At 39.9% G+C, this 26,109-nt stretch overlaps 1 protein-coding gene across 1 annotated transcript in view; it reads left to right on the top strand.

The window, feature by feature from the left end:
• The window catches only part of glra1 (glycine receptor, alpha 1), a 100,397-nt gene that overhangs the window by 35,712 nt on the left and 38,576 nt on the right, over positions 1–26,109 (top strand). The window contains exons 2-5 of the mRNA XM_067600044.1: positions 3,178–3,245; positions 15,979–16,202; positions 22,715–22,797; positions 24,250–24,387. Coding sequence (XP_067456145.1) covers positions 3,178–3,245; positions 15,979–16,202; positions 22,715–22,797; positions 24,250–24,387 — 513 coding nt within the window. The remainder of the gene's footprint in view (positions 1–3,177; positions 3,246–15,978; positions 16,203–22,714; positions 22,798–24,249; positions 24,388–26,109) is intronic.

The following is a 26,109-nucleotide window of genomic DNA, read 5'->3' as shown; positions in this document are numbered from 1 at the left end:
AATTTGATTTAAATCCCTCTCGTAACTGTATACGGCTCAATACAGAAGCTAAAGACTTCTGTTTCACTGAGACTTTAACAACAAATGTTACTGAGATGACTGCAGAAAATTGCTGATGAACCTTTAATATCCAGGAATTCACATTATAGACACTACTGCTGACTATCCCTGTAACAAACTGGCCACAATTTTGCATATTGACCACAAACGGTTCAGCCATATATTAGATTTTCACCTAATCTTGTTTGAAGATGTCCAAAAAAAGTGTTTTCTTTGATTCCTTGTTTTGCTTGTTGTGTGTATTCTGAAGTTTAAAAGTCCAAGGTGGTTCTTAATCGGTTGGATGATGTTAGAGTTTTGGTAAATCATTGCTATGATAGAAAACCTTGATAAAATAAACTAAATGAGTTCCAGAGACTGTAGTAGCATCAAGCACGAAGCTACGAACAATCTGGAAAGTCGCGCCAACATGCATGAATATGGACACTAAGCACCAAAAAAAGAGAACTACAGTCACACAACCTGAAACAAAATTTAATCATGACTTACATTGAAATGGAAAGTTTATCTCATGATGGTCTATTGAATCTACTGTGTATTTCTGAATCTGTATGTCTTAAATCTTTTTTAAGTGGATTCATGGAGGCATTTAAAGTATTGTCCTCCTCCTAGACATGAGGTTTTAAGCTTTTAAATGAATAGTTTTACGTTTTAAAAAATGCAAGTTTTGGTTTTCTTTCAGAGTTACATGAGAAGATCGATTCTACTCCCATGTCTGTGCAGACAGAGCTGGAGTCAGGACATGGGTTAGCCTAGCTTAGCATAAAGACTGGAAGCAGGGGGAAGCAGCTAGCCTTTTTAACCTGCACATAAATAACATAAAAACAGTAGTTTGTGGTTTAATGAGGAGTTATGAGCTGGAAGTATTTCTTCACCAATAATAATGTGGCATGGTGACTTCCTCCTTTTCATTTAGCTGGAAATTCTTTGCAGAGAAGTGCTGGGCAGCTGAATAAATAGATTTCCATGAAGAAGAGCTGGGGTAACTAGGCTAAACACCTCTTGACTCCGTACTTGCTAACACTCAGACATGAGAGTAGTATCTAACACTCAGTAAGTCAACAAGCACATTTCCCAAAATGTTGAACAACACCTGCGGTCTCAATGTCAAATGTGTGTATAATTTTAAGTTCTGCAGTTTACTGGGTCGATTGACTCTCTGTCATCATCAAACCGGAGGCAAACCGCCCTGAGGTTGAGGGTTATTCACTGTGATTTATCTGTTAAAGCCAATATCATGTCTGCTGTCCGTTTGGCCATCCTCCGTCGCTGCAACTCCACTCCTGTCGCCACGTAATCGCATTTGTGTTTGTACAACCCGGTAATACAGTGAATCAATGAAGCAGCTGCGAAAAGGCTCGAATGCTATTTACTTTCACCTTGACTCGCTCATCTGAAAACAACCTTGAACGCAGCGTCTCATATCTGTGAGAGGAGCGAGGAGAGAGCGTTTTTGTCATTATGAATTCCTTTATGATGACACTGTGTTTATTGATATTGTCTGAGTTTGACCAACGGGGGGTGGGGGGGGATGTGGATGTGAAATAGATTTTCTCGTTTCTACTTTTCTTAAGTCGTGATGAGATATTGACACACTTATTTTCCGTCTCAACAAACTTGCTGTCGTCAGGCAGTCAGACACTGTTGGAGTATTTAAGTCCAGACCAGGGTCGGTCTATTCACTGCAGACCCAAATCCTGCATTAACACCAAACTTACCAGAAAGTTTCTTTCACTTTCTTTACTTTCTGCAGTCTGTCATGAACTCACTTCAGCTTTAAGTCTTCTCTGCTGCTCTAATATGGAGTCACACACAGAGGCTGATGCACACAAACACACTATCAGTCCAGTTTCAATACAGAAAATACTATAAAAAGTTCATATGATTTAACAAGAGGAACGATAAAGAATAAGGATGAGATAAAGTGCTGATGTTGTATCAAATTTTTGGACTTATCTTCGATCAACGGGGAAGATTTCAGAGTCGACCTCTGATTCGCTGCCTGCATTTGTTCGGTGGTTCAAGTAGGTCTTGTGTCACGCTCATTAATGCTGTTGGAAAAACAACCGAGTCAATCAGAGCTTTGTAAGTTGGGTTAAGAAGGAGGATGATTTCTTGTTGAGCCAGAGTGAAAATGGCCATCAAACGTGGATGAGATCGACCCAGCTGTACAGGTTGTTATAAGTCAACTCACAGAAATAAATCTCAAAGCTGCACTGCAATGTAAAAGGTTTCTTTTATAACAAATGGCAAAGACTGACGTCGCTGTTCCCCTAAGCTCTGAGAAGCCTTTTAACGTCTTTTAGCTCATTGTTTTGGTTTTACAGCCCCTGACTTCACTTCCTGTTTCAATCTCTCAGCTCTCATCAGCGTAATTTCAAGCAAGCGGCTGTTTTCTGCAAACAAGGGCTGATAAACTCACCTAAAGACAAAATTAGAGACTAGCTGGTGAAGAAAGTGGAAACTTTAGCAGCTAAAGAGCCAGATATTTTCCTCAGGAGTCGGTGGATACCAAACCAGAGCTAAAAGCAGAGTGAATATTGGGACTTACAGGTGGACACAAACACAATTTCAAATGTGTTGCTCTTTGTCTGCTGGGTGTTTGCTAACAAGTTTTTATTATACGTATGTCCATGTTATGTGTACAACTTGTTTGGCTGCTCCCGAGTGACCGAAAAAATCAATCAGCGCAGTCGATTTGGCCTGTTTCCCTGATCGACTGCTGCCAGCGATCTCTAGAGCAAAATAATCTGCCCTCCCGAACAGACAACAGCTAAAGTGAACACGACGTCAGACTGGATAACGGAGCAATTCTGCAATTCAGTCTGATTATCACACAAGATGTCAAATTCCTTAAACATACAATGGAAATGTCTGACAAAGATGGCTGCTGCTCATCGGTGACAAGACAAGACTGTCAACTTCCTGTCGATGTTAAAAACATGAAATAAAAACTTTGTTGCCCTTTCTTACTCCAGCCTTGTTTATTAACGTTTCTGATGATGATGATGATGATGATGAATAATGAAACCGTTGTACCTGCTGTTTTCTGCGCGTCATGCTTTGATGAAATGTAACTTTTGTGTCTCTTTCCCTTTCTTTCCCCCTTCTCTGCAGGTCCACCTGTAAACGTAACCTGCAACATTTTTATCAACAGTTTCGGGTCCATCGCTGAGACGACAATGGTAAGCTCAATTATTCTTAATATCACTTTATAACACAGCTCGACACATGTGTTTTGAAAGTATTTATTCTTCACTCGTGTGTGGATGCTGATGGTCGGGTGGCTAATGGAAAATGTCACATCTTGTCGCGGCTCCGTTTCGGCTCGGGGTAAACGATGGCGGCGCTGATATTCGGCACATCCAAAGTTTCATTTTTATTTCCCTTTCAAAAATTAAAAGCCTTCTGCCCTCTGAGTGTTTTAGAAATTTCTCTCCGCCTCATTGAACCTGTCTCCCATTTCCAACACTTCATTTGAAAGAGCGCATCACCGACGCGGCCATTTGCATAACAACGCGACGGCCGTGCTGTCGTGCCTGTTTTGCAAGCGATGAGATGGAAATTTTACGCTCATTCATTACACAGAAAATCCATTAGTGTTAATATAACTGAACCATCAACCCTCACAGAGCAGATATGTGTGTTTGCATGTGTGTGTGTGTGTGTGTGTGTGACAGCAGAGGTGATCTCTGCACCCACAGCATCCATGATTGTTGCTAAAAACAGGCACCACACCAAACTCTCTAACCTCCATAAAATACATGCGTCATGTTTTCATCCACCAAATGCATCAAGCTTGTCAGCTGTGTAAACCATCTGCGGCTTCCACTGAGGAAGGTCATGTCCTTGGTGGCGTTTCTGGGAATGAGTCAGGTTTTAGCGATCTCAGAAGGAAAAAGACTTTTTTTTAAGGGGGAATTAAGATATTTGTCCGACTCGGTGTCTTTAAATTTGCCTAAAATACAACAGAATTTAATATTTCTCCAGAATTAGCCGCCTGTATTCCTGGTAGAAGGCTTTTAAACAGCATATGAAATCATTTTTAAACCTTTTCGGGGGACAAATTGGATTCAGCATTTCTACAATTCCAGCAACAGACTTAACCGTCAGAGCTTTTTGTAATTTTACAGGCTAATCATGTGGTCTGAAACGGAAAGTAAATAACCGTAACTCTCATCAAGTGTAAGTACGGTTTGATTACATTTGATTGAGAGTGGCGTCTCCCTGGCAACACAAGCAAACAACCCCCAACAACTGTTATCAGATTCAGATTCTAAGATTAAATGGTGATTGAGGAGTTTTCAGGGAATTTTAAGGTTAAGAGCTGGTGATATTCCATATTTATATTCCATATTTTCTTTGTACCAAACAGTCAGAAAAGGCAGAATAAAAAAACAAGGAATGTATTGATCCTACTAACAAGTACTGTGTGTGTATCTTATTCCTCTGCACCAAAAACTATTAAAAACACATCAATAAGCCGCATCCTCGCACTGGGTAGTATGTTTCTTCATTACCATGAACACACTCAATCATACACACACCGTCCTGCTGCCAGAAATACTCACTAGGGAACCAAACGTGTATCAATCCGCAGCTGAAAATAGTCCCCAACAGATGCACTGTTTTGTCTCATTTGAGTAACATTTGTCAGGAACTACAGTGCCCAGCCGTTTTAGGAAAAATGAAAAGAAGGAAGTAGGAAATAGTGGGAGATATTGTCGTTAGTTTTGGACTTTTCATAATAAAAAAAAGAATATCGCTAGCCTCATCTTTAGCAGAACAAATAAGCCTTTGGGAACAACTGAAACCTCTGAAAGAAGAAAAAAGGAAGAAAGAGAGGAAGGAAAGGAAGTATGAAGTATATGCAAAGGAGCCAGAGCGAAAGAACTGAAAACTGGAAAGAGACACACAAAGGAAAGAGAAAAGGGATATAATGGGGGGAAGCAAAAAATGTAGGAAAAGGAAGGGACAGAAACAAAAGCACCTGCAGAGAGGAAGGGAGGATATCCCAACCTGAACCTCCACTAACACACATCTCTGCGTCGAAACTGCTGGCTGCTGCAGATCCTCGTCACGCGGGACAAATTCCAGATTTTCCCTCCCGCAGAAGCAGAATCGTTCCTCGTCATAAACCGAGGAGGAGGAGGGAGGGACGAAGGAGGGAGCGGGAAGATGGACGGATGGGGGATGAATGAGGGAAGGACAATAGGAGGGAGACGAGAAACCTTTATCAGATCTGTTACACGTTTACATACAAAGAGCCGCACAAAGTCCTGCATCCTAACTTTTCAGTAATTTCTCATTAAAATTTAGCTGCATCCGGTTGTTTATTTACTCTATAGCCACTTAAAAACAGAACATTCATTGCATCTGTTTTTAAAACTCATCACCTGACAGCTCACACGCCTCTCTGAGGTCATTTACTGCTCCTACAAATTTAGATCTTTCCGTTTCTTGCGAAATTAACTCATGAAATTGAAGCAATATTGTAGAAGAAACTTGCTTGCTTGCTACTTTGCATCATAATTCTACTTCTGCTACTTCTTGTCTACTCAAACATGCTGCAACTATTGCATTTCTGTCCTGAAAGAAGGATCCGTCCTCTGTCGATCTTCTTGAGATTTCTCCCATTTTTTTCCCTGATTTTCAGGTTTTGTAGACTTCTTCACTATGCGAATGAATGATCTTATTAGATTGTGTCATATGCTTTACTAAGTATATGAGAAAAAAAAAAGTGATTTTGGTCTGGATAAGTAAAATGTCACTGCTAGAGGTCAGATGTCATCGGAGGCCGTGACCGAGCTCACATCCTGTCAGACGGAGCGACGCGTCAGTCGGTCTGTCGGTAACTCGTGGATGCTGGACGTTCTCCCGCCGAAGACCACAGTCGGTGTTGTTGTTGCTCTCATCTCTCGGAGGCTGGATCAGAAACAAAAACAACAAAGTACTGAAATAATTGGATTTATCAGGTTTTTATCAAAGCAGAAAATCCATTTAAAAGCTCAAGAGGCGAAACACAGAGCGAGCAGGAAGCCCAGGACCGGATCTCGATGCGGTGATGATGCAGTGTAGTGTAGCTCTGGACCGTAGTATCCCCTCCGTCCTCATCACACACACACACACACACACACACACACACACACACACACACACACACACACACACACACACACACACACTGTGCTGTGCTGGGGCTGGAGCACAGTGATAGATGGAGTCGGTAGAATGGCGCAGTGCTTGTTGAAGTCCCGGCGGTACATGGCTTTATTCCTGTTTCAGTGCTCTCGACGCTCACTCTCTCTCTCTTTCTTTCTCTTTCTCCTTCACACACACACACACACACACACACACACACACACTCAGACAAGCACGCAAACCCTTCTCTCTTTCTCTCTCTCTCTCTCTCTTCATCCCTCCATCATTTTCTGCCTCTCTTACTTCCTCTCCCTCTTTACAAAACACTCCAACCTCACTCACTCATTATGTCTCTCTCTCGGTCAAACACACACACTTGAACCTGAAACACTCGCTAATTCACTCTAACACACACACACACACACACACACACACACACACACACGCACACACAGATAGAGAAAGGTGGCTTTTTTTTCATTCTTTAATGGAAACTGCATCACGTATTGAACAACGGTGACAGAACAAAGACATCTATATCCATTAACTCTTACATAATGTTCCGGTCAAATTTGATCCATTTTTACTCTTGAGAGCAGTAAAAACACCTTTTTTTAGCCTTAAATTTTATGACTTTTTCCTAAAGTGACCCAGAAAATACAAAAATTTAAATATTTTAACTTTTTCTCACAACCGAAACATATCTTTGTACATAGAGGATGTTCCAGGTTAAATTTGACTGATATTTAGTCAAAAATTCACCACCATTCATTCAAAAATGTTTCCTCATTGTTCACATTCATTAAAATCATTATGGTTGTTTTGTTCTCCTGTGTAAGGTAACATAGGAGCATAATATAGTGTGATTGTGAAGTTTTTTTCTCTATAAACAAATAGCATAAAACCTAAAGAATAAACTCTCTGCTCTCTGAAAGCTTCATTAAGGATTAATCACCTATTCATGAATGACTGATGAGGTTTTAGTGAAGGCAAAATAGATTTGTGGTTCATGAGTTTGGTATAGAGATTAATTACTATGAAGGGTCAGAATATGTAGAGTACGTCAGGGTTAAATGCCAAAATAAGAAAAAACAAATAAAAGACAACAATTGTAAAAAAGTCCATTTATCCAACTTAAATCTCTTCTGATAATTACTGAAGCAGATCAATTATATATATAAACATGTTGTATTATTGATAAGTTTAAGAGACTTCGTTTAATTTTCAAATTCAGTCATGAATATTTCAAAAGAGGAGTAAAGATATTTTTTTTGGCCATTTTGGAGATGAAATTCACCAGTTAAGATAATCCTCCAGTTTCCTCCAGGATCCTGTCATCTTTTAACAATACGATCGTCAAAATAAATGTTTATTGTTTCTTTCCATGTCGTGCTTTGTAAGATGTTGTACTCATAGACTGTATATAAATATGGACATAGTGAAGTGTGATGTAACCAAGTAACATTAAACTTACTGAAATATTGCGACAATATGATTCGTAATATTGACTTTCTTGAGAGAAGTTGAGGCTTTTTGAACAGGAGTCAGTTTGGAGCAGTCGAATGTTTTGCACTTTAAGGTACTTCTATGTCAATCGGGGAACTCATTGACTATCTGTCTGACGATGATGTAGCTTCTGGGAGCAACAGCCGACATTTCAGGGCTCCTGGTGTAGCCAGCGGATATCAGGATAACAGATATCTAAGCCAAGACTTCCTCCTCCATGTGCAGGTCGTTGTTTCCAGTCTGATTAGCAACTTGAGACGCTCCAGACGACATTTCAGCTAATTTCTATGAATAGACATATGCATATGAATGCTGTTTACCTGCATGCAACCAAAGCCCACTCAAACGTGATTGGTCAATACTACTCGGACTACAAACGGTACCTAAATCTCGTCCCGTTGCCTACAGATTCAGCATTTATATGCAGATATCTGTTAATAGAGATTAATTCCACGTCGGCTTCAGCCTCAAGCCGTGGTAGTTGCTGCTTGGTTGTACTGTAGTTCTCTAGTCTCTTCATCCCTCTCACACGGAAACCTCAGTCACTTTATTTCCCTTTGTCATCTCTCTCTCTCTTTCTCTCTCTCTCTCTCTCACACACACACACACTCTTTTATCTCGCCGCTCAATCATTCTCTCTCTCTCTCGCCCTCCATATAAAGACAGCTGAGCACCGTGAACAGGCTTTACAGTGTTACTTAAAGTATTATTTCCAGCTTTATCCCTCTCTCTCTCACTTTCTCTTCATCTCTCTCTCTCTCCTCCTCCTTCCTATACAACGGGGGAAGTTGTGACTGTATGTAGTTCACATCACTGGATGTTCAGTAGCCTCAAAGGAAGAAGGACACTAAGCTCCTGTGTTGCTTTCAAATGCAGCTCACCAGAAATAGTTAATTTCCTCTATCTTAAAGAAACAGTCTGTTTAATAAATAACCAAAAGATTTGCACATGCTGTCAATATTATTGTGTGAATGAAGACAGATGTAGAGTGACATGTTATAAGGCTGTAAAACCACTTAGGGAGGAGGTTAGAGTTGATGGTTGGGCATCGTGACTGTTTGTAGCTACCAAGAGTCAGTGTTGGCTTCTTTCAACCATCACAGCTATCTTTCCCTAAACTTAAATAGGTTTTTTTAGTTAACCAGAGGCTGTAATCGATATGTTTATAACAAAGTATCAGGGTTGGCTTGTAGTGAGGAACCTGCAGAGAATTATCAGCGACTCTGCAGGTCCTCTCGGAGCTTTATAACGAGTTTCAGCTCATTGTTTAGCTGTCCGGCTGCAACTTTACTGTTTCGGTTCACTCAGCACTTTCACCGGTGTCGTTTTTCGGGCCGCAGCAGGCAGCTGTTTTCAGAGAAAAAAGCTTTTAAAAAAGTAAGATACCTTATGTGTCTGTAGACTCTTTCACTTTATCTTTATTCACTTTAACGGTAAATCTGGATGTCATGCTGTTTAAATCTCGGTATAAACTGAGTCACTCTTACACTACTGGTCCAACTTGTTTTGTTTCTCTACTTCCTGTAGTTTACTGGAATAACATTCCCAGTGGTGTCGACACCAGAGTTTTAAATTACTTCACACAGACTCGATCTGAGATATTGCAGCATCCTGTTTGTAATTTTCCCCACATAAAATCTCACATAATGCAGCTTTAATAAACCATGTTTAATTGCATCAGAACAGTCCAACCTCTCATTTATTAAAATCCAGGAAGATCCTGGAAGAAGTTCGCTGTTGAAAATTGATTTGACATCCCACAGTGCTGGTGGTGATGTGGCTTATTTTGAGGCCACACAGTGAAAACAGCATCTTCCTCTTCCTCTCTCTCTCTCTCTTAGTGCAGCGTTGTCTGAACGGAGCAGATGTGCTGCCATAATGTGTGAGCCTCCGTAGCCTCCTCTTCCTACCTGAGCAGCATCCAGGGAGCCAGCAGGGTGTTATGACAGGCGTGGAATTAGAATATGGCTGCTGCTGTCTCAGTAGTTATTGCGGTTGTTGTTGTTAGAGGAAGGATGAGAAGAAGAAGAAGAAGAAGAGGAGGAGGAAGAATGCAGTTCTTTCATGCGTGGTTTACCGCCTGATTTTAATACATGCTGAAATGAGTGCGGTATTGTGTAAGTACAGCATTTCCTCTGCTAATGGTTTCATAGCAGCGTGGCGGCGGTGGATGGTAATTTCAGGGTAGCACTTAACAGTCCAACAGCCTTATGTTAGGATATTAAAACCACAAGTACGACCCTACAGACGTCGTAGGAGTCCCACTTTTTACCGCACATATGCCGACGTCCTGCAGCGTTTTTCCACTGTCCTCAGAAAGGAGGCAACATTCAGTACAGAGCTGTTTTAATAAACCGAACACTCAGTTTAGTCATCTATTCCCTCCGATTGTAAATTAATCCCTGGAATTAATCATTTGCACTCTCAAATTACTTTTCCTTCATTTGAATCCTGGACTGCAGCACCGTCCACCCCCCCCCACTTAATGTCCATCCATCTGCAGCCATGAAGAGTCCTTGACCCATGAAGCTGAGCTTTTATGGACCGGATGACATCTGTAATCTGACCATTTTTTTTCCAATGAAACAATCTATTCTTCCATTAAAGGCTTTCAATGTTGGATTTAACAGACATAATTATATGAATCATTGCATATGATGGAGTTCTTTTAGAGGACGTCTTCTGACAAAATAAATTAAATGTGGAATCTGTTGTCCCAATGTAAATAAAAGTGTAGTAAACCATCATTTAAAACACCAGATTGGATCCTGCCTTCAGTAGTAGTAGTTTAATACTATATATTACACCACAACTAAATATATGTGTATAATATTCTCTGGTTACCTTATGTAGAAGATTTGTATAAACATCTGAATTATATCAACTATAAACATTGAAATACAAAATATTTTCTAGACACTCAAACTCCTCAATTATTTATGTGCTTTACATCCTGTATATATATAACCAACATTTAATTATCAGACCTTTTAGTCCAGGCGATATGTGAAAATTATGTTCACTTTTTCATAAAAGCATGAAACTTGGCACACTTGTACAGTTTGGAGCCCTGAACATTTTCAGATATTAGGTTATGGCGGAAAGTAAATTGGTCGTCATGGCCACCACAAGGCGTTTTTTGTGATGTTTTTTCTGAAAATGTTCAAGTTCAAGTGTGCCAAGTTTCATGCTTATATGAAAAAGTGAACATATCACCTCAAATTTGCCACATATCACCTGGACTATGTTAAAATAGTGAAAAAGACGACAGTTTGAGAGATAAAATTAGCATTTTTAGAGAATTTGCAGATAACTTTGAGACCACAAACAAGTAATTTGAGAGAATGAATGATAGAATTCACAGTAATGAATCAGTAGTTCAGAGAAAAGAAAAGAACATTTCAAGGAATGAGCAATTAAAATTATAATTCCCAGTAAAAACAAAACAAAACGTAATAGTCTTGCTACCAAGCAATTTCAAAAAGAACCGCTAGCTAAACAGCTGATTGAAAGTTGTTTACACTATTGCACAAACCTGTTTTATTAGCATGGCGCTCAGAAAGAGATATGAGCAGTATTAATGCACAATAGATGAACTGTAAATGCATCAAGTCACATTTTTAAATAATGATGAATATTACAGACGTGGACACGTGTACAGCTACAGGATGGAAGAGTTTCCAGAAGGAGAAATAAAGAACTAATGTTGGAGATTTGCGCAACATCAAATCAATTCGTTCTGTAAACTGTGAGACTTGTGCGGCACCAAAATTCATAATTATCTTTGTCCTTAGTGGTTTGACTTTTGCCTTTTCCGAGCTGGTGTCAAACTGCAGGCGGGTTGATGACTAACGATCGCGGCGCGGGCTCACACCTCTCATCTAGATCCCCTCATCCCTCCTCTCCATCGACAGACGCTCCTCATCTCGGCGCCATTTCAGGTTATTTATCATATCTTCGCCACAGGAGAAAAGGCGACTCGTTCATGAAAACGTAAAGGTCGAGCTCATTTGTTTCATGTGAGATATTCAGTTAATAAAAAGTGATAAACAGTGAAAGGAGCTCATTGCCACGTGACTGTATTTCACACACACACATGCAGCACCGTGCCTGATTGCTCCTTTAAATGCCACCCGCTGGGGCTGCTGGCATGGCCGTACCTCGTCCCTGCGATGTATTTCTGCTACGCCACGCAGCTTAATGATGGCTCCAGCCTGGCCGAAGCGGTCGAGCTCCATATTCTGAGAATAATTGACAATTAGGGGGACGGAGGGGCAAGCTAAATGCCACCCCACGCTGAATAAAGAGACTCCATCTCTGATTGTGAAACGGGATGGAGAACGAGGTGGTGGAGGGGGTTATACAATAAAAGCTCTGAGGGAAAAGCGGTTAATATCCTCCACCTGGATCAATTCGACTGTGATATGAGAGAGAGAGAGAATGAGAGAGAGGAAATTTGACTTGTAAAACCTTCAATTTAGGCAACAAGTCATCTAAAACTGAGAGATATTACAGAATATAGAGGATATGTTTTAACATCCGAGAGAGAAGAAAATGAAGAAATGTTTTGTGTGAAGCTCCACCGACCACACACACACACACACATGTTCATACAATACTTGGAGGAATTTGTTTTATTAGACTGTGGCTTCATTGACAATTTATGTTGGTTTTGGTCTTGTCATCCAACTCTGCAGCTCCTCTCGGCTTTATGGAGCTTCATAGCGACTCTCAGCGCTCTCATAGCATTGTTTTCAACCGCAGCAGACAGCTGTTTTCAGAGAAAAAGCTCTAAAATCCAACTGTACACTACCTGCTCAGCACAGACACAGTTAGCTGTAGACTAGCTGGTGAACATAGTGGAGCATTTAGCAGCTAAAGAGCCAGATATTTCCCTCAGGAGTTGGTAGAGAGCAAAAACAAGAGTTAAAAGAGAGTGAATATTGGACTTACATTCACCAGGCGGACAGAAACACGACTCCAAATGAAAGCATGTTGCAGAAGTACCATAACATTGTTACCTTTCCAAACTCTTTTAGGGAAATGGTGAGTTGGGTCAACAAAGACTTTGACTCAGGAAACCATGGTTACCTGTCTCCTTCCAGCAGTCAATGTCGGTTTCGGTGAAGTTTTCCTAAACATGGTCACAATCTTTCTCTTAACCAATTAGTTTTATTGACTAAATCATGACCATAACGATGGGAGATCAGAAAAATGTCAGTTATTTTGAGAACGGTCATTTTATAAGGAGGAGAAATCTGTGTTCTCATCGCCTAAGTCTCAAAATTAGTCCCCACAAAGACAGATTTGAAGGAGTACTCACACACATATTCACACACATACACACACACACACACACACACTTTCAGACCTGTGGGAGATGTATTGATCCACCTCTTTCAGTTAAACAGTGGAGGCTGAAGGTCTTAAAGCCATCTGTTGGAGGTTCATTTCCACGCTGCGGTTGGGTTTTAACCTCCAGTGGGCTCAGACTCCAGCTGGATGAAACCTTTTCAAAAGCACAACTGAACGTCTGAATCTCTGAATCGTATAAGTGCGCAGAGATCAGCAGCTTTCACTCAGACAAAAGTCAAACATTTACATTCCTGTGCTGTGCAGAGAAGAAGAAAGCATGAGGACTTCTTGAATTGTTGCGGTTTTCTTCCATTAAAGATCTCATTAGTTCCTCCAACAAGTTGTACATACAGATTTTGGGAACAAGGAAATAAATGACAACAACAAACCATGGTCAAACACTGTAGTCGATTTGGACTATTTTTTTTATAACTAGCCATGACATAAAGGCTTTTTCCAATTATTCCCTGAAGAGCGACTTCCTCCTGGACTTCCTCTCTTCTCAGCCAACAGAAGTACTCTTTATCATCTCTCCTTTGAAGGCTCTGTGAGTTAGAAATGTATACATCCAGCCCACAGGCCTTGTCTTTCAAACATGCACCATACAGCCCTCTATCCTCTGTTCATCTATCGCTCTGTCTGTCCTCTCACTGTATCTCTCCATCTCCCTGTGTAAGACTAAAGAGGGAGCAGCAGCTCAATGACCTTCAGCTGCCTTCCAGCTTCGCGCCGGGGTCAACACTCCACACATCCATCTGCCTGTCTATAGATCCCTCTGTTTCCTGCAACTTCCTTTTCGGTGCTTTTACTGCGTTTTATTTTGTAAAAACGACCGTATTTCTGCAGCGCTTTTAAAAGAAACTCTACAGAGTGATTTGCCAATCAAAAAACTGTAAAGACAAGACTCAAGGGACAAGTAGAGCATGAGGATAAAGAGTAGGAAAAGCTAAAAATCTGGGTTGATTGTGCTGAAGTCTTCAAGGCTGAAGAGGATCTGAGGCAGCGCACAGGCGGGAAAATGATTTCAGATATAGCTCGAGGCCACAACTCGCCGTGATCAGTAAAATCTCTTACATTCACAGAAAAGCAGAAAATGACATACGGATGAAGACCCATAACCAGCTGCTCATCCGACCGCAAAATCCCGTCCATCAGTCCATCTCTATATCTGCCGGTATATCTGTCGATCCATTAGTTAGAGCATCTTGAGTCAGCAGTTCAGTGACCCTTAACGAGCCCTTTTTTCCCTTCATCTCTCTTCTTCTTTTTTTTTTTTTTTTTTAAGGGAACATCTCCCCGCAGATACTCTTAACATCCCTCCGTTCAAGACATTTCAGGGATTTATGCTTTATAACTTTCACTGTTTTGTTGTAATTTAATTTCTACACCGAATCAATTTCCTGCCTCGTCTGCTTCAGAGACTTTTCGACCTCCAGAGAACGCGGCTGTGATAGACGAGGGTGTAGGAAGCGGTAGAGATAGTGATAATATAATACGAGCTAAAAAGATGAGAGATTGTACACTTTCAATTTGTGTGGCTGCTACGTTGCATTCTGATTGCATTTCCTGTCCTGCTGATACGTTTCTCTTTGTGTGCTCGTTGACTTTTGAAAGATACTGAACACACAGAAACCAAAATCTGACATTGAATTGTTAAGATTTGAAGTTGCTTAAGCTTTGTTTTGGTATCAGGCCTCTAAACACCACTAAACAATCAAAACTTACTAATTAAATCTTAGAAATTCTGCTATTATATGTTTTTTCTTCATTTCGTCATCCTTTCTTTCTTTTCATCAGTTGATAAAGGTCTGAATAGTGAATGCCATTATGAGATAGTTTTGGAGTGAATACATGCATCTCTATTGCAGAAATCTCATATTTCACACCACAGAGGGGAAGAAAGTTTTGTTTCACATTTATTAGTGAAGAATTCGCTGCGAATTTAACATCCATTGATCAGTAACACCAAAAGTCAACAGCTTTGATTGCTTGTAATGACCTATAATTACGTTTTCCCAGCGAGGACCTCTTGTGGTCATGAGAATAATTACGGTTCTGTCTCAGTCGCATAACATGATGTAGGTTTTAAGTGCAAAACACGCCGGTAGCGTCTTGGAAGGTCATTCATGATACTTCAGCAGCATCTGCGTGAAGAGTGGAAGTGTGCTGGAACCCTTGAAAGTACTGTATGACAGCGGTGCATCCAGATGTCAGTCCTCGATGAGGCATCTCAAGACATCGTCAGTGTGTTAAAGCAGCACGACGAGGGGCTGCATTGGTGGGGGATGTGTTGCTTCAGGTACTAGTGAGACATGAATGACAATGCAGGAAGGAAGAAATACTATTTATACTAATCAGATACAGGATTTTACAACTTTGGAAAGTTATCATTGTGGCAACTATTTTACCTCCTGGGATGGGCTCATTCATTTTTGTCGCAGGGCTAAAATTGCACATTGGATGCGAATGTTTTGATATAAATCCATCTGATGAGTGTGTGCGTGTTGCCCTTTAGAGGCGAGTTCAGGCTGGATAGATGTGTGTTTGCATCTTATCTGGGCCCAGCAGCAACAGAACCAAACCTTAACTATACAGGTCCCAGATCAGAAAACACTATGAGTCATTTTTGGGAGGCAGTCGAGAAAGAACCTGCAGTATTTTGTCATTTTGACTTATCAAATGTGCCATCCACACTCAACTACAGATCGTTGTTTTACAGAGAAAGTTATTGGAAATGTCTTTTCAATCATTGGATTACTGGTTACTGTATATTTATTCTCAGTAAAGATGCTTATATTTGTTGTTGTTGTTAAATATGTGTCTTTCTTATCTGTACATGCATCCATAATTGCAGAATATTTGGTCGTCCCTCCCTTTAAAGTCTCTGTATCGTCCGTCCTTTCCGTCTCCTTGCAGGACTACAGAGTGAACATCTTCCTGAGACAGCAGTGGAACGACCCTCGGTTGGCCTACAGCGAGTATCCCGACGACTCGCTGGACCTCGACCCCTCTATGTTGGACTCCATCTGGAAACCTGACTTGTTCTTCGCCAACGAGAAGGGAGCCAACTTCCACGAGGTCACCACCGACAACAAGCTGCTACGGATCTCCAAAAACGGCAACGTGCTTTACAGCATACGGTAAATGGAGGCGGTGTGAGGTTTCATATCCTAACTGTGAGGTTAATGCAGCTTACTGTATATCTTAAAAACATTATTTCATTTGCTTGCACATTTTCACAATTTCATTTTAATGTAACTTAGTGGATCTTTTAAAAAACCTGAATTTGCGATACAGTGTTGGTTTCTTACTCTACATATTCAGCTGGGATCACTCAATACAGTTTGATAGTATTTAAATAACACAATACACATTATAACCTCTTGTTGCAGTTTTATAAATCAGGAAAAATATTCTGATCATGTTTGTTTGGCATTAAATTAAACTGATATCAGCGATAGAAAATGTTATCATTCCTGCCACTACATTAAGTTTTAATAGGTTTAGTTGTGCATTTTCTGTTGTTGCTGTGATTTAAGTCATCCAATCATTTATTTCAAAGTTTCAGATAGGCAGAATTAAAATTTTGTTATGTCGTTACTGTCCTTTATTTCTTATCAGTTTGCCTTTTTGTTCAAATAATCAACATCCAAATATTTCTAATACTGAAAGTTCTACTTGGAGGACGACACAGAACTAATACATACAAAATGAAATAAATAAACATATAAAAAAGATAATATATAACAAAAGATACATACAAAACAATCAGTGACCAAAAAAACTTCTTCCCTGAAAAGTAATTTTGTAGTTATAAGCTTCTTACACAACATGAAGCGAATTTTAGACAAAGTTCTTGCACTCCAGACAGTCTCATCAGCAGACTGACTGTGAAAGCACCAAAAAAAATCCTGCAGGCCGTCCATCACTTGTACTCACTTTATTAACAACGTTTCAGTCCTCAGACCTTCATCTGCAAAGATTTATGTTGTTAATAAAGTCAGTAAAATGATGGACAGTATGCAGGATTCTTTGGTCCTTTCAGAGACGGCGCCATAAAAATTCAAAGCAAGTCACAAAGCACAAATTGAGGTGAAGATTCAACTGTGAAAATGTTTCAATATGAGTAAAAAAAAAAAAAAGTGCTTATCCTGAGGCTGTGCAGCTCTTAAATGTACAAAGACGAGAGAGTAAAGCAAAGAAAACGGAGGAAAATAACAGAAAGAACTGCAGTGACTGTTGGGTTTTGAGATCATTCAGCTGCTTCACTTGTTATTCAAACATTAGTTGAATAGTAATTATACAGGACTCAACACACACATTTGCATGGACAACTGGCGCGTATGCTGGTAGCTAGCTAAAGCTAATATCTGTATACAAAAAGTAAATGTGTGTGTAAAAATGCAAGGAGAAAAACTCACTTTAAATGCATTCAGCCTTGATGACACATGATGCTACATGTGCAGTATGTGTGTCGAATATTCTGTATTTCTTGTCCTTATCTAGCCCGACTTGTTAAAAAGTGCAACAACAGAATTAACTTTTCTTGAAATTAACATTTTAAGCGTCCGTAAAAAAGCAGAGAGAGCTTTGATAGCAGTGAAACGAATCTGTCTGATGGTTTTAAAAGATAAGAATGATATAAAAAAAAAAAGTTTTAGCAGAAGATGAAGGAGCAGAGTTATAAGTTTGGAGGTTATATTGAAACAATCGGTTATAAAACTATGATGGAAAACAGCGAATGTCTCTCCTACTCTGACGTCTTGTTTATTGCATTCCTGAGACCTTCATCCTCTGCTTTAGAGCGCTCTTATTGCATCCAAGTTGGAGGTTTTTATTTCCTCCTGAGCTGCACTCCCTACGTTTTTTTTCTTCTTTGTATCTCCAAGACATCCCATTCAAGGCTCTCAGAGTTATAGCCGCCTTCAGCCGACAAACCTTTTAGTCTGCCGGTGCCTCCACCTCCTCCTCCTCCTCCACCTCCTCCTCCTCACTTTTTATTGCCTCTGCTCAGGGGCGAATGAGAAAACGCTGCAGCAGCCATGGTAATCTACTCAGCCTGTTAGTATTCCAGCGGCGAGTCTGATCCGTTATCAACCTCAGTTTTCACCTTCCTGTCCAGCTGGAGGAGGAGGAGTGAGATTGGCCCTTTATAAATATCGTCAGAAAAAAAAGGGATGAGCCCTGCACTCCCCCCTCTGCCACTTTCATTTTTTAACTTGACAACATCAGAATGAACCCTCTTCTTGATCAGCTTGATCTCGGAGGCGACGGAGGCGCGGCTCGGGATATTAAACCGTCCCCGGGGGGAAGAGTGGGGTCTTGTAAATGTTGTTTACTCCGTTTTTTTTTTTGTTTTTTTTTTGATGTTTATCGCTCAACAGTCGAGCGGCGAGAGGAGAAGTCGTGACCGATGACCGCGTCTCCGCCGAGATGAAAGTGAACTTTTTGAGATGGGAATGACCGGATTCACATGGAGTCCAAATCTCCTGCTGAGCTTCGAAGCAGGAATGCAAGGCTTGCACTTAACTGATATGTAGCCCCGTTTGTAGATGTGAGGTGCTATATCAGAGGAAAAATCTATGATAATTCTATGTATTTTTTTAAAAATTACAAAATTCATTCCTTTTTTTTTTACATATCTTCATTTAGGATGATTAAATCTGAGAATAATGTCCTCGCAAGACAGTTTGTTGTTTGTTCAAATACCCAGATTGAGCAATATTTACATTTACTTGACAAGGACCCCTAGTGGCTGTTTGAATAATTACACTTTTCTGTCAGGAGCAAAAGCAGAAGTAACACGACGCTTTTGTAAAGTCAAAAAAACTCATAAAGAGGAGGATGTATGTGTTGGAAAAGCATGTGGCTTTGACATGGGAGCATTGTTTTTCTTTCAACCTCGACTAAACTCAAGCAAGTAGTTTTTGTGCCAAACCGAACCGTACGGTAGCAGATCAGTAAACACTCATGGATCATCTTTTTCTTTTTTCTTATCCAGGATAAATCTTGTTGAGCACCTTTTATTTTAGATTATAAAACATCTTTCAAGGTGACTTGTCTCATATAATAAATCTCATATTTAGATTTAAAATCAAGTTGGACTTGAAGAATAGGTTCACATAGATCTTCATAGTCTACAAAACTCAAGTAACCTAGAAATTATGATCATCTGGACCTCACAATGACAAATGTAGCATGTCTAGCTACAGCTGTCTAGCTTTTATTACCCATAATCACAATCTTTCCCTAATCTTATTTGCTTAAGCTTAACTATACCGTAGTTATAGAAGATATTGTAGAAAGCAAGTATCTCTAGTCTGGTGAGAGACCTGCAAAAAACTTACATATACCGACTTTCTTTGAACAATTCAGGCTGCTGAAGTTGCGTCAGCTTTAGAGTCACAGGAGGGCTTCGCTTCAAAAGACAGAATCTGAACCTATTGTTTAAGACAGATCACTGCACTAGGATTAAGAAAAAATGACAAGTTTGTTCTAGAAAAAATCTTGACACAAGTTGAATGAGCTTTATTATAAGAGAGGGAGGCTGTTTGTAGTGAAACGTACATCACATGTTCCTGCTTCCTTATCAGCTGTAAAGAAACACAACAATTAGCTCCTTAACTGGGCTGAGATAAAAGACAAATAATCAGTTTTTCAAGTTTTAGTTGCAGAAAAATTACATACTGTAATCAAATATCTTCATATCATCCACTGTCCAGGTTTTTCCAGGTCTTTGTTATCTCTCTGATAGTGGAACAAAGGCACAAAACCACCAGCAAGGTTGTAAGTTCAACTCCTGAAGCTCTAAGAGTATAAAGCAAGGCAATAACTCTGCCTGCATTCGGCGTTTAGGTGTCAGGACGCGGCAGACTTCTCTGTCTCTCTTTCTGAGAAAGTGGGACATCTGCTGAAGCTACATCATGTGTGTATTACATATTCAGCATCCTGTCAGGGACTTGTAACAATGTGCAGACGCAGGCAAAGTTTATTTGATACATCAGGCCGACCGGACACGTGTGTGTTGTAGCGGCGGGTGTCCTGTTAGAGCAGAACAGAAGGACTGAGTGTGTGCAGCGAAATCACGACAACCTGCTGACAGCTCAAACTCACATAATTGAAGCCGGAGTGAGGGAGAGATTAACACTCTCGGACGTAGTATTTAGTGATTTATAGATCATTTAGAGAACAGTGGTGATGGTGGAACATCATCATCAGTTGCACGACACGTAACACGCTCCCTGATTACCACAACATATGACAAAGCAACCAATTAGTGCATTATGACAATTAGTAGCAATGCCGTCAACCAATCAGATTCCTTAGATGAAGCTGTTATAAAATGTTGTATTTAAGATGGACAATCATCAATATTTGGTGATATTGAGATTCAAAGTCTGGAAACAGTACTTAAGTTAATCTCACCACAAGTTCCATGTATTAGCTGTTCTGGAACTTTCAACTGTATCACATGGCCTTCATCAGCAGATGGAGTTTGTACTGTAGATGTTTCATTTTCTAAATTATTTTAGTACATGTCGTTCATGTTGGTATAAAAGCTGAGATTCAATGTTAATTCAGGCAAATTCAAGATAATGTGATACGATCGAAAGCTCCAGAAGAGCCACTAAATGGACCTTCTGGTAAGAACGTTTTTCTCAAATCAGCTCTGCTATGATGAGTCTTCAGTTGAATGTTTATACTCTATTACTGTCAGGCTTGATGTGATGAATTAATTATAATATTGATAAGTGATTAATTGATATACAAAGTCACTTTATTATTGGCTTCATTTTAATTTGCTGGTGAAAGCATCAAAAATGAATCAATCAAATTAAGCATAGCTGAGACTTACTTTGCTGTTTGTTTTCTGATATATATATATATTTTCAATTTACAAACTGCAGTTTACTGATAATAATTGTTAAACTGCATCTGCGGTGAGTTAAATTAAATGTGGGAACAGAGATGATTACATCTCCTAAATAAACTCCTTCCAAAAGGCGACTTATTCCATAACGGCAGATATTGAGGTCTAATGGATGTAATGCAGCAGCCGTATTGTTCAAATGGTGTGATATCTCATTTTAAAATGAAAGTCTTTAATTTCAGTAATGCATTATATCAGTTATAACAAAAAAAAAAAAAAAAAAACGGTTTTTCCATTAATTTGTGGGAAAAGTTCTGCAGAGATACATTCCCTCCATGTGACAGCAGTAATTAATTTCGGTGCCTGAGACTCAGAAACCTAATGTGTCACCACGACGTGGGACCGGCTGCCCCGAACATTTTAATTTTCTGAGTTTCACGGATCAGCCTTGCATGAAACAAGATTCATTCCCACGTTGCTGCACGCCTCCCGCTCAGCTACAGGTTTTCATCCTGTTATGGTCCTCCAGCAGAGAAGAAGACGAGCTGAGGTTTGAAAACTGTGACCTCTAAAATCACACTGGTGTTAGTGGTTTCTGCAGGTTTTCCTGTTGTGTGTGTGCGTTACTCAGAAATAACAATCCATATTTACACGTTGGATTCATTAAAGGATAAATTTGCTGTTATTTTACATTTTTCTTATAGTCAACAAATTGTTGGTTTGTACTTTAAAAAAAAACTCCTCACAAGTCTTTATTTTTAACTGTAGATTTTAAGCAAATGTTACTCAAACAGGATGAACTGCTGCATCTGTTGGGGACTATTTTCAGCAGCAGATTAATCCACATTTGGTGCTTTAGTTTAGTGTTTCTGGCAGCAGGACGGTGTGTGCGGGATTGAGTGAAAATACGAGACGATGTGTGTGTTCGTGGTGATGAAGGAACATGTCAACCGGTGCGGCGGTGAGGCTCATTGACATGTTTTTAATAGTTTTTGGACAACGGAGCTTTATGTCACAGAGGAATATAGATATATCAGGCTTTGATATACACACACAATATTTGTTTGTAGGATAAATTCATTGCTTGTTTTAACTTATTCTTTAAATGAAAAAAAGAAACTTGGTCATCAAAACCTCTCAGAGCCCAAAGAGACATCTTTAAGTTGCTTATTTTGTTTGACCAACACTTGATTCTTTTAATTCAATGAATATTCAGTTTACTCGGTTTATCACACAGAGAAAAGCATCGTATCCTCTCATCTGAGAAGCTCAAGACAGCAAATGTTTTGCTTTTTTTTTCTTGAGAAATGACAGTTAAATGACTAATCAATTACTAAAGTTGTCATGTGTAAATTCTTTTTGCCAGTTCACTTATTATATTTTTATTGATTCTGTTTTCATACATTTAATTTGTTGGACTTTAACTCATGAAATCTGGCAATTAAACTATTTTATTTCCTGTATTCATGTGTGAGCATGAAATGATGATGATGTTAATGTAATGAAAGCGGCTGCTAATAACGCCAGTAATGAATGGCTTTAGGCTGTTGTTGCAATTATTCAGTCAGGCAGATAAATTGATACAAATTCATAAAATGTTATCAATTTCAAACCCGTCCTGATGTGTGTGTGTGTGTGTGTGTGTGTGTGTGTGTGTGATCGGCGTGGTGGTCTGCCACCGGCTGGTTGAGTAACACTGATAAAGCTGCAGATAATCCTCTTAATACTAAGTGATACTGTATGTGTGTGTGTGTGTTTCTCTCTGTGTGTGTGTTTTGATAGAATAACACTGGTCCTGGCCTGTCCCATGGATCTGAAGAACTTCCCTATGGACGTCCAGACCTGCATAATGCAGCTGGAGAGCTGTGAGTACATGCATGCACACACACACACACACACACACACACACTCACACACACACTCTTTCTCTCTCTCTCTCTCTCTCTCTGAGTCAGGGGCACATGGAGAGCATCGGTCGATCAGTCACTGAGCAGCTGGCAGGGTGAGAGATATGATATAGATTTCTCTGTGGCCTTTTCATTCTTCGAACGGACGTGAGCGGAATCACAAAAACCGGAGCTGAAGTTCAAAGAGCTCAGTGCTGCTACAAAGATTCGGCGATCAGAAAACAAAGAAAAGAACAATACGATACTCGCTACTGATATGTGGCGTCAGGTCTGATTTCACGGCATCAGAAGGGCTTCGCAACGTCAGCGTCTGACACGATCACATTTTTAACCTCGTAATTAATATTGGCTCCGGTCAGATGTGAATTTATCCTTATGTGAAACTATGAATTAAAGTCTGGTATTACTTCCTCTTCTCCGTGTCACTCAAACCACCGATCACAGCGAGCAGGTAAAGCAGCAAATCAATGTTGTAAAGTCAAGTTTTCACTTCATAATTTTTAAGATATTTAGTTTAATTTTTCAATTAAACTGGAGACTTTTCCATATTTCTTTACATTTCAGAAAAATAATTACTTATTGCTTGCTAAATGTATAAAACTGGCAGATATTTTATATTCAACATTAGCTCATAAAATATCACATTATATCCATGTTTCATTCTTTCCTTCCTTCTATCATTATTACTGTAATAATTCCTCCTTTTCTTCTAATTTCTTTCCTTTTATGTTCTTTCTTCATGATTCTCTCCTTATTTTTATTCCTTTCCACATCGTTTCATTTATCGCTTTTTCATTTTACCTCTTTTCTTTCTCTCCTTCTTGCTTATTTATCATACTTCTTCCTTCTGTCTTGCATTATTTCTTTATATCACTTTCATTCCTTCATTCATCTTCGTCTCTGTCTTTCCTTATTTTCTTCCTCTATCTTTTCAGTCATTCTCTATTTGTTTCCTTATTTTCTTCTTCCTTTTCTTTGGCTCCTTTGTCTTTCCTTATTCATCTTCATCTAGCATAAAAAAATCTGAGCTAAATTCCACTCGTGTTTACAAAGAGCATTTTAGATACTTTGAGTACATTTCACTGCTGTTACAAACGACCACATTCACTGTACCGCGCTTGTTTTACAGCTGTGGACATTGCTGTGAGCTACAGTAACCACAACACATGACATGGTGGTGGTGATGTGCTAGATAGTAGAATTTCCAGTTTGTGTTGAACTGGTCACACACACACACACACACACACAAACCCTGCAGGGGGGGTGAACCTCTCACTAGGTGACCCTGCACTCCATCCAACCAGACGCAGAGAGCTCAGCTTCCTCCTCGAGGGGGAAAAAAGAATAAAATAAACGACCAACACGCTGATGAAGACAGTCTAACCTCCTGCTCTCTCTTCTCTCCGCCAGTCGGCTACACCATGAACGACCTCATATTCGAGTGGGATGAGAAGGGCGCCGTGCAGGTGGCCGACGGCCTGACGCTACCTCAGTTCATACTCAAAGAGGAGAAGGACCTGCGCTACTGCACCAAGCACTACAACACAGGTGAGCGAGACAAAGACGGAAATATGGCTTCTGGCAGTTTGAGGTTATTGTGCTAAAATCTTTCAGACACTGGTAGTAACTCATTATTTTATGAATCTGCGATTTCCTGGAAATGTTCCCGAAAAGAACGATGGAATTTAACAGGGAACGTAGCAACAAAGTTTCAACCCCCTTTCTTTAGTTGTGTTGACTTTAAAGCAGTTGTTGATTTTCAGAGGAACTTCCCTGATAGAACTGTACCATTTAAACCCAAGTAAATATGCATCTATTATCACCTTGGAAACTTTATTCTCCATATACACTGTCTGCCTGTGGACAAAATCCACATCTTTTCATTTTCAGCTGACCTGCTGTCCACAACCTGAAGGACGCTCCAGGGAAATATAGGAATTGATTATTTTGTAGTGTATAATTCAATCCAATTCCCTTAAAATTAGTACCAAATTACATCATCCTCTCCTGGAACTTCTTCACTAGAAAAACAGCAGCATTGGTGGTTTACTGAAACACCTACAATGCCTGTTTCCTGACAATAACCATGAGAAATGATTATCATCCTGTACTTATTGTGCCTAAACATTCCCAAATCTTAACCATAGAGGTGACAGATTAGAATAATACACCACATGAATGATTCTGGTAACATATGACGACCATTTGTGATGGTGTTGGAAGGCGCTGACCAATGATGTCATTCTGTAGATAGGGGTATCAGCATAGATGTATGGACGTAGTTACCGTGACGTCACCCATTGGTTTCTGAAGAGCGGTTTTGAAGCTCAAAGCAAGCCGCTCCAGCCGTCGCCATCTTGGCAGTGCATGACTCTGCCTAACTCCCAGCCAATCAAGAATGGGCAAAGAGGCGGGCCGAATGGCTGAAACAAGCCACCTAGCGGCTGGCGGACCTGTCACTCAAAGCAGCCATGTCCTTCATTATGCATAACTTTACCGCTTAATAAAACTAAAAGGGGAAATTAATTATAGAGACCAAAACCGTTTCTTGTACCAGGCTGTAAACATGTTTATTTCTGCTGTAAAGTTGGGCATTTTAACATGGGGGTCTATGGGGATTGACTCACTTTTGGAGCCTCAAGTGGCCATTCAGGGAACTGCACTTTGGCACTTCTGCATTGGCTTCACTTTAAAGCCCCGGAGGTTGCCGCTTGGGTATCAGATAAGAGAGAGCTTGTAAAATATAGCATTTGTTTTGTTTCACTTATTTTAATAAAACAAGACTTTGGGGGCTCGCTAATAAACAAAACACTTCTTATGCAGCACGGTAACATTGTTGTGGACTTGAGAAATGTGAAGAATGAAAGAATGATACTGTACTTTCTTCATTTTTGCCCTTTCTGTATCTTTTCCTCATCCCTGTCTCTGTACCTTCTTCTCTATCCTGTTTCTCTTCTGTTTCTCTCAAGCCTCCATCCATCTTTTTTTTTCTATCAGTTTCTCTCCGGGCTTTGCACTGTAAAGGGAAGAAAGAGGGATAGATAGATAGAAAGAAAGAAAAGGGAAAGGGAGAGAAGAGATAGAGGAGGTTAAGAGAGAAAGAAAACAAAGCAGGACTCAAGGCAAAGAGAAGAGAGAAGAATGGATCTCACTATATGAAGACCAGAGAATATTATCTAAATTAAGACTTGGCAATCACACACTTTGAAATTAAGCAGAGGAGACGTTCAAAAAATGTATGCCTGGAGGACCAAGATGGTGCATGAGTCA

This window comes from Thunnus thynnus, chromosome 9 (assembly GCF_963924715.1).
Source record: "Thunnus thynnus chromosome 9, fThuThy2.1, whole genome shotgun sequence".
In the NCBI taxonomy this organism is placed as follows: domain Eukaryota; kingdom Metazoa; phylum Chordata; class Actinopteri; order Scombriformes; family Scombridae; genus Thunnus; species Thunnus thynnus.
Note: the sequence above shows the minus strand (reverse complement) of the source record. Positions and strands in the feature narration are given on the sequence as shown.